Genomic DNA, 15,224 nt, shown 5'->3' on the forward strand with positions numbered 1-15,224 from the left:
ATGTGGCAGCTTAAAAAGAGACTACCAGAGACTATAAGAAGTGAAGTGCTACGGTGCTGGTTTATTGATTGCACATTGCTGATTTAGTATTGGAGTTTAACAGCTTGATAGAAGTCGGGACGAACGATAACTTCAGTCTGTTTGATTTGCACTTTGACACATGGAGTCTTCTTCCTGATGGCACAGGTTCATATTCAGAGAAGAGGGGAGCTAAACTGCATTGCTTCACTAAGGAGAATTTAAGGTTTGTTATTTCTGTATTATGATGTTGTAAACTAAAAAAAGTCGCTTTTTAATATCCCCTGCTGTCACTCTAGTGCTGAAATCAAACAGTTACAACATACCATACATGGATCACATATTTTGTGAGGAGTTAATGGTGTTAATGACGACGCATATTTAAAACTGTTGATTTACCTGCTCTGAGTTATAGAGTAACTTTCCTGTGGAATGAAATGAATGCGTCAGCTCAACGGCTCTTCTGATTGGGTTTATAGAGATCGCCTGATCAAACTAATTAGAGCGATCTAATTAGCGTCTGTTTTCCTTCTGCAGGCAGCTTTTATGTACCAGTTGCAAGGGAAGTATCTTCAAAATCAGGTGCAAGGCTACAGATGTTACATATTGGCTGAAGCACAGTTATTACAGCTAACATTAAGACTAACAATAGGTTCTGCTGTGGTTTACAGGGAATTATGTGGCCTCAGGTCTTAACTGGAGGCATTGGAAATGTCTTCAACGCAGTCATCAACTACATCTTCCTTTATCCTCTGGAGTTGGGGGTCGCGTGAGTTTTGCATCATCATAATTATTTGTTAGAGCTTAATTGTTAGTGTACTATAACAGTTAATCTTTAGATCTTTCAGACACGCATTATCACTGTGCTGATGATTATAACAGCTGTAATAAATATGAAAAATGCTAAATTACACTTTGGTTTTTGTATAGATTAAAGGAACGAAATATAACGTGTTAATTTGTTAACAAGTTTTAGAGGGGCTGGTTGGCGGATTTAGTTAATGTCCCTTTAATGTAGTAATTGTTAGTGTACTATAACAGTCAATGTTTAGATGATTATAACAGCTGTAATAAATATGTAATATGCTAAATGTGTATATTTCTAAACAAAATAGTTATATCTACTTTTTTTCTACTCTGTTCTAAAACCTGTTGGTTCTCCCCGATACTACTGAAGTGGATCTGCTGTAGCCAATGTGATCTCACAGTATTTGCTGGTTTTGTTGCTATATGTTTACATCTGCTGGAAGGGTCTGCACAAGGCCACATGGGGAGGTGAGTGTTTTTTGCCCGATTTTGACCACAACATGAGTTTGATGTTTAAATGTTTTTTCATTCTAGACTCAGCTACAATAATTCTGTTGTACTGTCCAATACTTTAATCCCGATTCATCATTCATATCTCTTACACTGCAGTATTTTTTTTTTTTTAATAAGCATTCCAGTGTGTCATTATATGATAAATTTACCGTACACACATTTGACCCACAGGTTGGTCACTCGACTGTCTGCAGGAGTGGGGTCCCTTTGTCAAACTGGCCATTCCCAGCATGTTCATGATGTGCCTGTCATGGTGGATATTTGAAATAGGAGGATTCCTGGCTGGATTGATAAGTGAGGTTGAGCTGGGAGCTCAGTCCATAGCATACCAGCTGTGCATTGTAGCATATATGGTAACTCCTCTTGCAATTAGACATGCTAATAGTGTGTTTGGTTATTGCTCCCATGAAACAATCATGACTTTTCTTTTGGGATGAACTGCAATGTTTAAAAAAATATGCAACAAACAACCCACCAACTGGCATCAGATTTAGATTCTGATTGGTGCACAGATATATCTGTGATCAGTTTTTTCTAACTGCGCCCACTTTAAACCAGTTGGAAAAACTCAGAAATGAATGTGAAATAACTGTTAAATTTTGACAGAAACCTCTGTGTTAATGCAGAACCCATAGCTGATAGTCAAGTTTAAACATGGGTTTAAAAATCTTTTGTGACAGTATAATTGCATTTTAATGGTCATTCTATGTTTAGTTTGACCTAACTAATGTCTATTTGTATCTTCCTGTAAATTGATCTTTGTGTAAGTAGACTGAGGGCAACTATATTTGTTAAATGTAATACTACAGCACAGAAAAAGGAACGGAGAAAATAATAATCTCAATTTTGGCTCATAAAAGATGAATAGGTTACACAAACATATGAACATGACCCCCCATATAACCACAACATGTTATTTTTACACTTTACACTCCTCTAGAGTTGGGGGTCGCGTGACTCTTGCATCATCGTAATTATGTGTTAGAGCTTAATTGTTAGTGCACTATAACAGTCAATCTTTAGACGATTATAACTGCTGTAATACATATGTAATATAATGTACAGATTAAAGAAACGAGTTATAACGTGTTAACTAGTGGGTTTTTAGAGGGGCTGGCTGGCGGATTTTATTCATGTTCCTTTAATGTAGATATTTGTTTCAAATATCACCTAAAATAATGTATTCAATGTATATCATTAAGTCATTTTCTTTCACAGTTCCCACAAGGATTCTCTGTTGCTGCCACTGTCCGGGTCGGGAATGCTCTTGGTGCAGGAAACACAGAGCAGGCCAAGCTGTCTTGCAAAGTCCCCATTGTGTGTGCATGTAAGAATCAATGCAAGTTGCCGGCATTAGAACTACAGAAAGTCATTAAAGTAACGAGAACACACATTTTACTTGGGCCAGTGATACATGAACTATTATATTTAGAAAATATTTGATACAATGAACCAAGTGTCACATAAACACAAAAAATTCACCCTATAACCCTATAAACAGAAATACAGTAGTATCTGAAACACAGGCTCTTGTGATCACTCTTTCTTTCTCTTTGAAATTTCAACATTTAAATGCTCTTTTTGTTTTTGTTCCCAGTCATTGTTGCATGTTTTGTTGGAGCTAGTCTCGGCATGGCCAGAGGAGTCATTGGATACATTTTCACCTCAGAGCAGTGAGTAAAGTCTGTGACACAGTATCCTTCACTTCCTTGCACTGACAGAAATTTGAAAAAAAATGTCATCCAGACTTTTGTATGTAAACTTCACACTACGATGAAAGCTGCTCATCTGATTAAAAACACAGTTGATGATGACAACATCTTATTCACATGCAATTTAAGTTTCGGCAATCTCTTAGTATTTTAATGTTATATTTGAGGTGTGATAGTCAGTATACATTGTTGTACCTAACAAGAATCTCTGTTTGCAACTTTTTTAGAGACATTATTCAGAGAGTTGCTGATGTCATGCTCATATTTGGTTTCATGCATGTTGGTGATGCCACTGCGGTGAGAAGCAATGCACAGTCAACTTTTCCATGCATGTAATCCATAAAGGATTTTAATACATTTTGGCATAAAATGTGATTTGACCCAATCTGTAATTGATATGATCAGGGCGTAGCTGGAGGTGTTCTCAGAGGAGCAGGAAAACAGTTGATTGGTGCTCTGTGTAACCTGGTCGGGTTTTACTTCATTGGCTTCCCAATTGGTGTGTCCCTGATGTATGCAGCCAACATGGGGATTGTAGGTAAGACCAAACTCATAAAATGCATTATCATGTCTTGTGCCTCCCTCCTTGTCAACTCACATTAAGAAAAGCAATTAAAACTCTTCTCCCATTTCTGTGTAGGACTGTGGACAGGACTTACCATTTGTGTATCACTGCAGACAATTGTTTTTATAACAGTTTTGTGCAAACTTGATTGGAATAGGACTGCTAAAGAGGTGGGTAGCTAAATCCTGTTGTCTTAAGATGTATCTGAAGTTAAACCACCTATCAGCAACTGTTCTTAATGTCCCTGGTCAGGCTCTTGTGAGAGCAGGAGTCCAAATCACAAAAGAAAAAGAAATCGTTGAGCTGGAACACACTGGTAAGTTCAGGCAGTGCCTGAACTTTCCACATTCTCTATGATTATGTGAAACATCCCTGCTTTAAGTCTTGCATGATGGTTTTGTGTTAATAGTAGACATTCCTTCTCAAATTCAAACCTCTAGACTCGAATCGGAGCCAGGTCCAGGTCAGTACTACTCTATCCAGCTTTGTGAATGCTGAGGAGGATGACGCAGACCTGCAAGTGCAAGATTCAGGCCACAGTCCACTACAGTCCACTACCACTACAGTGGGAGATGTTCTGTCAGTAAAGCAGCTGCTTTTACGGCGTGGCCTGACGTTACTTATCATGATCTGCATCCTCGTTGCTGGAATTGTACCCAGCAAATTGCTGGTTAAACTGTTGAAATGACTCATCCTAAAGGATCAGAAATATTGTTAACACTGAGACAACTGACAACACTGTGTCAAAGGACTGCAAAGGACTGAGTGTCAAAGAAATTCACCTTCCCAGTCTGCAGTTCTGTGCAGCTTCCAGTCACTCTCAGCCTTATGTATTAGCTTGCTGGTCTGTCTAGCGCTGGCTCTCAGTGACCCCCTCACATTCGCACTTTTCTGCAAATGATGGGAAGCCAAAGTATGTGACTTGTGACGAGTCAAAAAGCCAAAGAAAACTAGAAAAAACTAGAAAATTTTTTTTTTAAGCTAGCAGACCAAACCAGGGACAAAATGCAAGCAAATAGTGGAATTGCAGCATGGAATGCACATGTTTCTCTGAATGCTGGAGTTACATCCTTCACATTTTTGTCTTTACGTTAGCCATACAAACTGTTTTGCTTAAAGCAGTTTTGTGTACAATCTGTTAAATATTGATTGACATCACCCACAATGCAAGTCGACCACTGACAAAGGGGTTGTAGAGATTTGGGTGAAGGACTGAATGTCAGTACTCATCTGAAGTATCTGTCACTAAAACCTAACTTAAACACTTTATAATTAGTAAGAATGCTATAATATAATTGTATAAATCAAAGTGAAAAATATGTTTTGGTGTTACTTTTGTTTTTATATCTTATCTAAAGATCTCACAACTCTTTGTTTTTTGTAAGTTTATTTCATGTCATTTATACAGTTTGTTTTAATTTCGATGTGTAATGAAAAGCTTGTGTGACAAAGTCAATGTTCCTTTGAGTTATCAATTGATTCTGCAATGCCCAATTGGTAGTTATACTGGCTTTTATGCGTCAACATGTGTAACTATGAGTATGAGCAAGTCAATTCAGCCTCTACACTTTAAACTGAGCTTTTCTGCCAAAATATCATAAACGTGTTTCATAAAGAAGGCTTATTGGGAAAAGCCTGGTTTGTAAAATGAGCTATAGTGTAAATCCTATCACCATAATAAAGATAACAGAGATGTGAAGAGAACACAGCATAATTGCCAAAGAATAAACATAATAACATATAATGCAATGGATGAAATATTGTACAAAACCACTGTATTAAACTAAACCAAAACATTTGAGGCGAGATGACCTCTGTGTCATTAAACTCCACTGTTGACTCAGTTTCTGCCTTCCTTCTACGTCATCTTTGGTTCACATTCACTGTGTGAGTGTGATTTTTTTTTCTCTCTCTGTCATTACTGTTGAAAATTAATCTTACATGTGCAAGATACAAGACACTGACTGAAGTGTCACGTAGAAAGGACTAGACAGCTTATGTATTATAATTTGCATTTTCTAGCAATTTAAGTCGTCTGTCAGTTGGATTATGCTGCTTGGTCTGTACAAGTGACGCAACAGTCTCAACGTGGTGGAAATATTGTTCAAATACGCTCAGACTGGTGTCTGTATTGTCCTTTTAATGAAAGTGTTTTTGGATGTTTTATTTTTTATCTATTTTATTTACAAGACATTTAAAGGGAAAACAAATGATGATGCTGCCGCTGTTAGAGCCATGCGTCTACAGCATTTAACAGCTTTATTTTAATTTAAGTACTCATTACGCAAGGAGCATACAGACATTTGCATTATTATTATTAAATGTGCACATAACTTCATTGTGTGTGTCAAATTGTGATTATTTGACATGTGCTGCTTTCTGACTTATGTTCACACTACAGCTGTAAAGAGAAACAGCTTTCACTGATTAAGCTTGAAGTAAAGTGAAGCCTGACTAACTGGGACCAGAATAGTTTGGATGTTCCATGATAAGCTAGGTCCTTTTACCTTTTTGAACCTTTTCATTTCCTGAAAATAAACCTAGCCCTAACCCATGCTTGTTTTACTATCATTTACAAATACCATTGATATTTAATACTAGGGATGAAGTCTAATCATTTGTAATAGTACATGAGAGGCATGGCCTAGGGCAATAGCACATGCCTGCTGTTGCATGCACAGGAGGCACACACACTTGTGTAACTAAAGTTATATACATTATCTAAGTAAAAGTAGTATGCAAAGTACAATACTGCTGCAAGTAAAGGTACTGAACGTGCTTTAAGTGAGCATCGAAATATTAAATAAATAGGCAAAGGCACTCTTTATGCAGAATGGTCCATTTCAGACTTATATATATGACTGGATTACAATCAGTGATGCATGAATCACTTTACTGTTGCAGCTGGTAAAGGTGGGGCTGATTTGGTTACTGCTGGGAAGCTTAACTTATAATAATAATATGTCGTCATGTATTACTTGATTTATATTTAGGATTAAAAAGCCAAATTTGCAACAAAAAAAGCAACTAAAGCTATAAAACAGATGCAGTGTAGTAAATATATACAATATTTGACTCCAAAATGTATAGCAGAGTAGTAACACTGAATAAAATACTCAGGTAAGTTCCAAGTGCGTCAAGTTTGTACTAGTACTTAGGTAAACTTATCCTTATAATGTGAACTTGAATGCACCATTGGGTTTACCCAATGATAGTGACGCCCCAAAACTGCTGCACGAGGTGGTTTACTTTGGAGGAGGCTCCTGAAGCACGTGCCTAACCCCGCCTCAGACTGTCACTCATCAAACAGGCTGACATTGTCAGTGTCCGGGGAGAGCAGCGGCCGTCAGTCCGTCCTGTCTGCTGAGAACTCTGTAGGTTCTTCTGTCATGGACGGCTCTGGAAAAACACCCGTTAAATATACAGAAGGGGTGAAAGAAGATTTGAAGGCAGCTGAGGCGGCTTCGTCCGCTCAGGGCTCGTGCCTGGGGAGGATGAGGGGCTTCATCCCGCAGGAATACCGGAATGAGCTCGTGCAACTTTTTAAACTAGCGGGACCAGTGGTAAGACACCCCAGCCCGGCGTTTATAGACTAAACAATGAATTGGTTAATCTGAAAATAATCAGCAGATTAATGGAGAGTGAAAATAATTGTTAGTTGTAGCCCAAATTAAAAGCTCACAAACATAACACAGTAATTCATTCTGGTGCCTTCAGGCCCCTACAGGGTCTGGGACCCCAGAACACAGCTGTCAATACCCAAAACTCATAATCATTGATAATCACTGTCTGTAATAACTTGTTTGCTGCGTTTGACGAGATGATTTTCATTTTATGATTATATTTTTAGTTTGTTATAGGTAATTACAATGTTGAATAACTAGCCATCCCTATCCAATTCCTATTTTCTGCATTTATCCATTGATATTTAGCTAGCTATTGGAATGTGTCTCAAATTGTTATAATATAATAATAATGCAGTTGTCGCAGAGAACCACAAAAAGCCCACGTTCCCCTTGCATATTTATTATATTTTTATGACACCTCATGTTTATATAGTTATAGAATATATCTTGTGTAAGTGAAGGGTTTTGTGTTTGTTTTTGTACTCCAGGTTATTTCCCAGACTATGATCTTCATGATCAGTTTCGTCAGCACTGTGTTCTGTGGTCACCTGGGAAAAACTGAACTTGCAGGAGTATCGTTATCAATTGCGGTGAGGAGAAATGCTCAGATCCTCTCTGTGTTTGGACTTTGTGTGTTTTGGATCCCAGCCTGCTCGTACTGGCGTTTGAATGATCTGTCTTTTAATATGTGTTTTTTCCCTGAATTATGTTTTCTTTGTTTATTGCAGGTGGTAAATGTCACCGGTATCTCCATTGGGTCTGGTTTGTCATCAACTTGTGATACCCTCATATCTCAGGTAGTCCTCTCCAGAGGTTCTTTCACCTTATTTATCTAACCAAGACAAACACAGCTGCCAGGTTCCCAGGTTGTCCTGCGGTCTCCTTTAAAACAACTCAACAATATGCTTTTGTATCACGTTAGTTTTCTTTGACTAGTCATACCTTGGTTATTGGTGTGATTAGTGTTTTCTGCTTCTTCCTCTGTCTTCCTGTTTCATGCAGACGTATGGGAGCGGTAACTTGAAGCGTGTTGGTGTGATTCTCCAGAGGGGGATTCTGATTCTGCTGCTGGCCTGTTTCCCCTGCTGGGCCATCCTCATCAACACTGAACCCCTCCTGCTCGCTGTGAAACAGAGCCCAGAGGTGGCCAGGTCAGTCATTAATAGTCCATAAAACAACAGACACCTGATAGTGCTGGACATGTGGTCTTGTGACACTGTGACATTCTGTTTAGATTTGTATACATTTAGAAATGGAATGAATGCAATAACTGACAGAAATCATTACACAGTAAAATGTGTCAAAACATGGATGAGCATTCCTATGAAAGCCAAGTATTTAGGCCAAAGGGATGCTTTGACCTGTCATTTGCCTGCTGGGGTTATCAGGCTGTGCTGTCATAAATCTACTGGGCGAATGACAGGCATCATCATTCTCTTACGTGCCTTTAAACCACCTTTATATCCTACTCTCCCCCCTAACAACAACAACTGATGAACATGTGGCGACAAACTGTTCATTTCTGCAGATTCCTTTAGTAACTGCGGTCACTTGGACATTAAACCTGCATTAACTTCATCATGTTCAACAGCTAGTCTCTATGTTTGCTTGCTGTTTTTTTCCAGTATATAATGCAGAAAGGCTCGTATTTTTTACAGCTCTGGTGTTAAGCTATTTATTTTGTTTTTATTTATTCTTTATTTTCTCAAAATGTCCCTATATGAGCCACCATATTGGTAATCTGGGAATCTTTCCCCTCTAAAATCAGTATTGGTATCGGCCTCAAAAAAACGTATGAGCCGGACTCCCTCCCACTGTACGGATACAAAGATACGCAGCAGTGATCGGGGTCGGTGCCGACTCAATCGCTGTCAGGGTCAACTGTCAGTTATGATGTGCTTCGAATTACTAATTAAAACCAAACTTATCAGAAAAACTAACACTTGAACATACAACAGCGTGATAAAATCTAAAATGACAGAAACTATCTTTGGGAAAAATGTATTTGATTTTTATAGTTTGGTCCATGTCCTATCTGCTAACATGGTGTCAGCGGGCTTTATGACCTATACTGCAGTCAGTCAGAATGAATGATTACTTTGAGGGAAAAACGAACTGACTTATGCATGCGGAGGATCAAAACGTTTACCACTGATTGCTGTAGGGCTTAATATCTATAGAGCTTTTAAAGACAAAGAAATAAATTACTGTCAACATTACTTGTTTTTCAAAAAATAATTGTATTGATCATTCTATAACAACTACAAAATAAAACCAACATGGAACCAATACGTTTTCCTTCATCCCGTTAAAACCTGCAGCAGCCGAAGAAGTGATAATGGCTGATAATGACTTCATATTTTATATATTAATTATATATACAGTCATATGTTTCAACCCCACAATTTCACATGCATATTTGTTTGCTTGTGTTTCTACATGAAGTCTCACCCAGATGTATGTGAAGATCTTCATGCCTGCCCTGCCGGTGAGTTTTGGTGCATTCTGAATCCTTTGTATGATGATAAGATACAGTACACACAGATTTCAAAAAGGTTTTTTAAATTTTTGCTTGATCATTACTCTCAAGCTCAAATGTGCCTACAGTATGCCAAAGTGACACTGACTTCCTTTTTCAGGCTGCTTTTATGTACCAGTTGCAAGGGAGGTATCTTCAAAATCAGGTACAGCAGTACAAACACACGGATGTCACCGTTAATGACTGGACCATAGTTATTCTGATACAGGATTGTGCTGCGGTTCACAGGGAATCATATGGCCTCAGGTTGTAACTGGAGCAGTTGGAAATGTCTTCAACGCAATCATCAACTACATCTTGCTGTATCGTCTGGATTTGGGTGTTGCGTGAGTTTTCCAACATTCTGTAGTGGAGCTTTGTGTAATTATTAATATATTATAACACTTAATTACATCAGGAGACACTGCTTTTAATTATTAACATGTTATGTCACTGAATTGGAGTAAGTTTGTTAAATATGCTTTACATATTACATTGAATAACCAGAACAATAACAATTATAATTTTTTATCTTTTAAGAATCTAAATGACCAGGTGGACACAAAATGTGTATGAAGTCTAGTTTCATAGCCACAGACAAAATGTGAATATGAATATATACAAGTGCTTTCTGTTGTTTCTTCTTTACCTCTTTGCTCTCTCTTTTATTCTCAGTGGATCTGCGGCAGCCAATGCTATCTCACAGTATTTGCTGGCTGTGATCTTGTACATTTACATCTGCTGGAGGGGTCTGCATAAGGCCACATGGGGAGGTGAGTTGTTTTCTCATTTTTATTGTGAGCACAAAATGAAATTGTGTTCTTTTTTTATTATAGAGTTGACTGCATAAATTATCTTTCATCCTCTTACGTCATTCACGTCTCTCTTTTTTTTCACAAAAACACATTCCAGTGTGTAATGTTTGACAAAGCTGGTTATACTCTATAACTGTGTAATGTGGTGTGCAGAAAAAGTTGACCCGAGTGAGGATTTACGTTTATGTTCTATCATCTGTCCGAGCGCTGTTGGCTAACCAATTTTCTTGCCAGTAGCACAGTTATTCTAGCCTTTTTGTGATTTTCACACAGATTTTGTCAAGCATAAATCTCAGCATATGTCCTTTCTGTCTTGTGAGCATATTAACCAACTGCTCACAGGAGTTAGCTCTAACATAACCTCCAGCTCTGATCCACAGGTTGGTCGATGGACTGTCTGCAGGAGTGGGGTCCCTTTATCAAACTGGCCATACCCAGCATGCTCATGCTTTGTCTGGAGTGGTGGGTGTTTGAAATGGGAGGATTCCTGGCCGGAGTGATTAGTGAGACTGAGCTGGGAGCTCAGTCTATAGCATATGAGCTGGCAGTTGTAGCTTACATGGTAACTCCTCTTGTTTTTACTACCATTGTAAAGGCTAACCCTGTGCTAATGTGTCGGCTCTAGTGAAATTAAGTGTAGTCTTAATGCACTTTTGCTAATCAATTTTTTCCCACAGTTCCCGTTGGGATTGTCTGTTGCTGCCAGTGTGCGGGTTGGGAATGCTCTTGGTGCAGGAAACATAGCGCAGGCCAAGCTGTCTTGCAAAGTCCCCATCATGTGTGCATGTAAGAATCAATGCGTATATGCAAGAATCCATGATTATATTTGATAATATTTTAATATTCTCACTATTATTTCATTAGCAAGAAGTTAGCCCAATGGGAGAAAGTATAAGAATAAGACTATTCTGTTCATAGGTTTCACTTCACACACTCACAATTAATCCTCCAATCTACAGTATAGGGAGACTGATCTGAGACTACACCTTATCACATAAGGGTAGTGGCCTGATGTGTATCAATTTTGGGATCCTTGACACTAAAAAGGCTGAGAACCATTGCATTATGTCACCTCTAGATGGCAGCACTGTGTCATCTAGATTCTTGTTTAAACTATTTTCAGTTCAATTCAAAGGAGCTTTATTGGCACTGGAAACAGAGGTTTACATTGCCAGTGTAAAATATATGTATATTCTACACAGATTAGTAAGCAGTTATATTACATAATAATAATAATATGAAGTAGAAAAACGAAAAGTAGGCTTGTAGTCACACAGAATAGTTGAGGCTGAAACATCCTCAGTTTGGATCAGTAGACCACAGTTTTGAGATAGAAATTTTCCATTTAAACATACTTCTGATTTTGAAAATGATGGTGTGAAATTGTTCATAACACACTTTTCAAGTGTTCCGTGTATAAATAACAGTTTTTTTGTCTCTTGTTCTCATGCCAGTCATAATTGCATGTATTGTTGGAGCCAGTTTTGCCATCGCCAGAAATGTCATTGGATACATTTTCACTTCAGAGCCGTAAGTAAAGTCTTGGACAGTATCTTTCACTTTCTTGTATAGTCAGAATTATTCAGTTATTATTTTTTGTATAGTCCAGGTTTCTGTGAAATAGCACTGCTCTCCAGACTGTTATACATTAACTCATCTTCATGCTGACTCACAATGACTGAACTCAGTGATGCCAAATTAAACACTGCTAAAAAAGGTATTCATCCCACTTCCTCAGAGTCGGCCAAATGGTGTCCATGTTTCTTCCATTTCTGTTCACCAAAACAAACCTGAATAATTTCAAATGATTACATTATATGAGCCACTGTTCCCCAGTTTTAAGCAGCATACAACGGTCCTTAGACATGATGGTGGTTTGGAAAAATCTATGTCAAATAAGATGATTTTGCACAAAGGTTATCATGTTATGTCATTAGACTTTTCTTGTTTGATTATGAGTGGAAAGCTCTAGTTTACATGCAGTGTTCTTATCTGTTCACTGTATTCATTTTTATGTTTTACGTACACCACTAGCTCACTAAAGAACTCATAATTCCTCTCCTGTGTCTCTTCCTGACATTGTAGTGTCCATCAAGAGTCTCTGTCTGTATGTTTTTCAGAGAAATTTTACAGAGGGTTGCTGACGTCCTGATCATATTTTGTTTCACACATCTTGCTGATGCCATTGCGGTGAGAAACAGTTTCTACTTGCATGAAACTGTTTATCAGGATTTCAGACCAGAATTGACATGTACAGAATGTTATTTGACCAAATCTCTGTTCGATATGATCAGGGCGTGGCTGGAGGTGTTCTCAGAGGAGCAGGAAAACAGTTGATTGGTGCTCTGTGTAACCTGGTGGGATTCTACTTCATTGGCTTTCCTATTGGTGTGTCTCTCATGTTTGCAGCAAACATGGGCATTGTAGGTGAGAACTGGCCATTAATGTACAGTTCTTCAATTGGTGCTTTATGTCGTCTTATCTCGCGCTTGTCAACTAATGTTCCAAAATAGCCATTAAAACTCTTCTCTCATCTCTGTAAAAGGACTATGGACTGGACTGACCATTTGTGTGGGTGTGCAGTCCCTTTTCTTCCTCACATATCTGTGGAAACTTGATTGGAAGAAGGCTGTTGAAGAGGTGCGTACCTATATCCTTTGACTCATCAAAATGCTACTTTTTGTCTTCAGATATATTTGAAGTTGAAACCTGCTATTGGTAATGTCTTTATTCTCTCTGATCAGGCTCTTGTGAGAGCTGGAGTCCAGATCAAAGAAGAAAAAGTGATGGTCAGCATGAAAAATACAGGTAAGCTCCAACACAAACTGAAACGACCTTTCATGACAGTGTTTTGTTAATACTAAAGATTCTCCCTCAAACCTCCAGACTCAAATCAGAACCAGGCTCAGATCAGTACTATTACATCGAGCTGTGTGACTGCTGAGGAGGACTACACATACCAGGAGGTGCATATTGCAGACCAAAATAAATCCACTACCACTACAGTAGGGGATGTTCTGTCAATAACACAGCTGGTTTTACGGCGTGGCCTCACATTGCTGCTCATGGTCGCCATCCTCGTTGCTGGAATCTTCATCAGCGACTTCCTCGTCAAGTTGCTAAAATAACTCCTCTGATTATGTAAATCTGGCAGTCTGACTGATGGTTGTCAGGATTCATAGCATAAAGTTCCAATTAAACAATATGTTCATGGTAACTCTAAATCACAGTGTAATGCTATAGGGTTACCGTACTGTTGATCCCACTGAGGATCAACGCTGGAGGCTGTAGTTTTGTGCAGACTTTAGCCACTCTATGACAGAGAGCCAAATTAAACAAGGTTATAAGGGCGGAATATCTAGCAAGCAAAACAGACTTTATTTTTGAGTGGTTAGCTGACTTAACCAGGGCGAGTGTTTGGACTTTAATGGGATGCTCATGTTCTGTTTCTGTTAAATGTTGGAGTAACATCAGGCAGGTATCTGCCTACATGATAGCCATAACAAATTTGATGAATGATGGGGCAGTACTTTATGTCATCGCTTTTTTCTGTGATTTTGTTTTGAAATCAACTCGTGAACCCTAGAGAGTAACAATTGCTTAATGCAACTTTAATTTGTTCAGGCGTGCCGTGTTTGTCCCACTCTGTTTGTCTCACACTATTCAGTAGCTCAGGTAGGGTTTAATAAAAAAAAATCTGAGAAATTCCGTTTTGATTTTAGAGGAACATTTTGAAATGTTTACACACTGTGCCTTGGACAAATATGTAAATTAATATAAAGTGCAAAAACTTAAAGGTAAGTGTATTTGTAGGCATTATAGGTAAACAGTGACGTCATACGCCCCACAGTGGGACACCTAAGTCTTTGTAACTTTATGTAACATTAGTACTCAATATTTTGTCATCAAAAGCAAAACATAAAAACTCTAAAAAAAAATGTATTCAGGTTAATTTTAAAAATAGTGTTTCTCTTTGTATCTTGGTTAATTGTCATGAATGCTGTCGTAGTATACGATATACATGTAGTATAGATATACATGTAGATGTACTTGATACAGTCTGTGGTATATTAATTAATTAATGAATTCACATTAATGTCACTTAGTGTTCTCTGAATGTGTTCACCTCAGCAATACAACCACCACTTTCTGTTGTATGCCTGTGTTAACCTTGGTGAGTGTTTTGCAACTAGGAATACCAAAGATGTTTTGTAAGCAATACATTTAAATTATTTTCTATAATGAATAGTATTTTCTTCACTGTCATCTTGCAATATAAATAAAGAGTTAAATGATTGTTATAAACATGTTGAATGTATGTGTGTATTCAATAGTATTTCACACTGTACTTCATATTCAAAGCTGTGTTTCACAGTGCACAAGAGACTGTATCATGGTTTGGAAGATGTCTTTTAACTTACACAATCCAGGTATCTCAGTATTGCTCAGAAGTAAAATCATTTTTGAAGTACAGAAGTTGCTATTTAAAAAACTGGTTTATGAAGTTATTGATACAACTGATACATGGGTTCAATCCACACCTGTAGTTTGATTCGTTTGTTCCGGACCAAGGGGGAAAATGATTCATTGTTGCATTTTAGTTCTGGTTCAGTTCCTGTTCACACTGACTGACTATTACAAACAGGCCGA

At 38.0% G+C, this 15,224-nt stretch overlaps 2 protein-coding genes across 2 annotated transcripts in view; both read left to right on the forward strand.

Annotated features, from left to right (window-relative positions):
• LOC118326533 (multidrug and toxin extrusion protein 1-like) overlaps positions 1 to 5,953 on the forward strand; it is an 8,883-nt gene extending 2,930 nt beyond the window's left edge. The window contains exons 4-14 of the mRNA XM_035659548.1: positions 556 to 600; positions 690 to 787; positions 1,196 to 1,293; positions 1,510 to 1,691; positions 2,557 to 2,665; positions 2,936 to 3,011; positions 3,278 to 3,347; positions 3,456 to 3,588; positions 3,691 to 3,785; positions 3,868 to 3,931; positions 4,056 to 5,953. Of these exons, the coding sequence (XP_035515441.1) occupies positions 556 to 600; positions 690 to 787; positions 1,196 to 1,293; positions 1,510 to 1,691; positions 2,557 to 2,665; positions 2,936 to 3,011; positions 3,278 to 3,347; positions 3,456 to 3,588; positions 3,691 to 3,785; positions 3,868 to 3,931; positions 4,056 to 4,303 (1,218 nt within the window). The 3' untranslated portion in view covers positions 4,304 to 5,953. The remainder of the gene's footprint in view (positions 1 to 555; positions 601 to 689; positions 788 to 1,195; positions 1,294 to 1,509; positions 1,692 to 2,556; positions 2,666 to 2,935; positions 3,012 to 3,277; positions 3,348 to 3,455; positions 3,589 to 3,690; positions 3,786 to 3,867; positions 3,932 to 4,055) is intronic.
• A 979-nt stretch (positions 5,954 to 6,932) lies between these two features.
• Positions 6,933 to 14,512, forward strand: LOC118326586 (multidrug and toxin extrusion protein 1-like). The gene is made up of 16 exons (XM_035659610.1): positions 6,933 to 7,178; positions 7,730 to 7,831; positions 7,970 to 8,038; positions 8,244 to 8,392; positions 9,687 to 9,729; positions 9,881 to 9,925; positions 10,009 to 10,106; positions 10,435 to 10,532; positions 10,955 to 11,136; positions 11,252 to 11,360; positions 12,029 to 12,104; positions 12,695 to 12,764; positions 12,869 to 13,001; positions 13,120 to 13,214; positions 13,319 to 13,382; positions 13,461 to 14,512. Exons 1-16 carry the CDS (start codon positions 7,005 to 7,007, stop codon positions 13,700 to 13,702), a joined length of 1,749 nt encoding a protein of 582 aa, XP_035515503.1. The 5' UTR covers positions 6,933 to 7,004; the 3' UTR covers positions 13,703 to 14,512.
• Positions 14,513 to 15,224: the final 712 nt, after the last annotated feature.

This window comes from Morone saxatilis, unplaced genomic scaffold (assembly GCF_004916995.1).
Source record: "Morone saxatilis isolate NCDOM2014 unplaced genomic scaffold, NCSU_SB_2.0 Contig17, whole genome shotgun sequence".
Lineage (NCBI taxonomy): Eukaryota > Metazoa > Chordata > Actinopteri > Moronidae > Morone > Morone saxatilis.

Bases quoted from the DNA above. Each gene is read 5' to 3' on its own strand.
- LOC118326586 (XM_035659610.1), top strand. From the start codon at position 7,005: ATGGACGGCTCTGGAAAAACACCCGTTAAATATACAGAAGGGGTGAAA. The intron at 8,393-9,686 runs GTCAGTCATTAA...TTCTACATGAAG, and splicing joins CAGAGCCCAGAGGTGGCCAG to TCTCACCCAGATGTATGTGA. The intron at 11,361-12,028 runs GTAAGAATCAAT...TTCTCATGCCAG, and splicing joins AGTCCCCATCATGTGTGCAT to TCATAATTGCATGTATTGTT.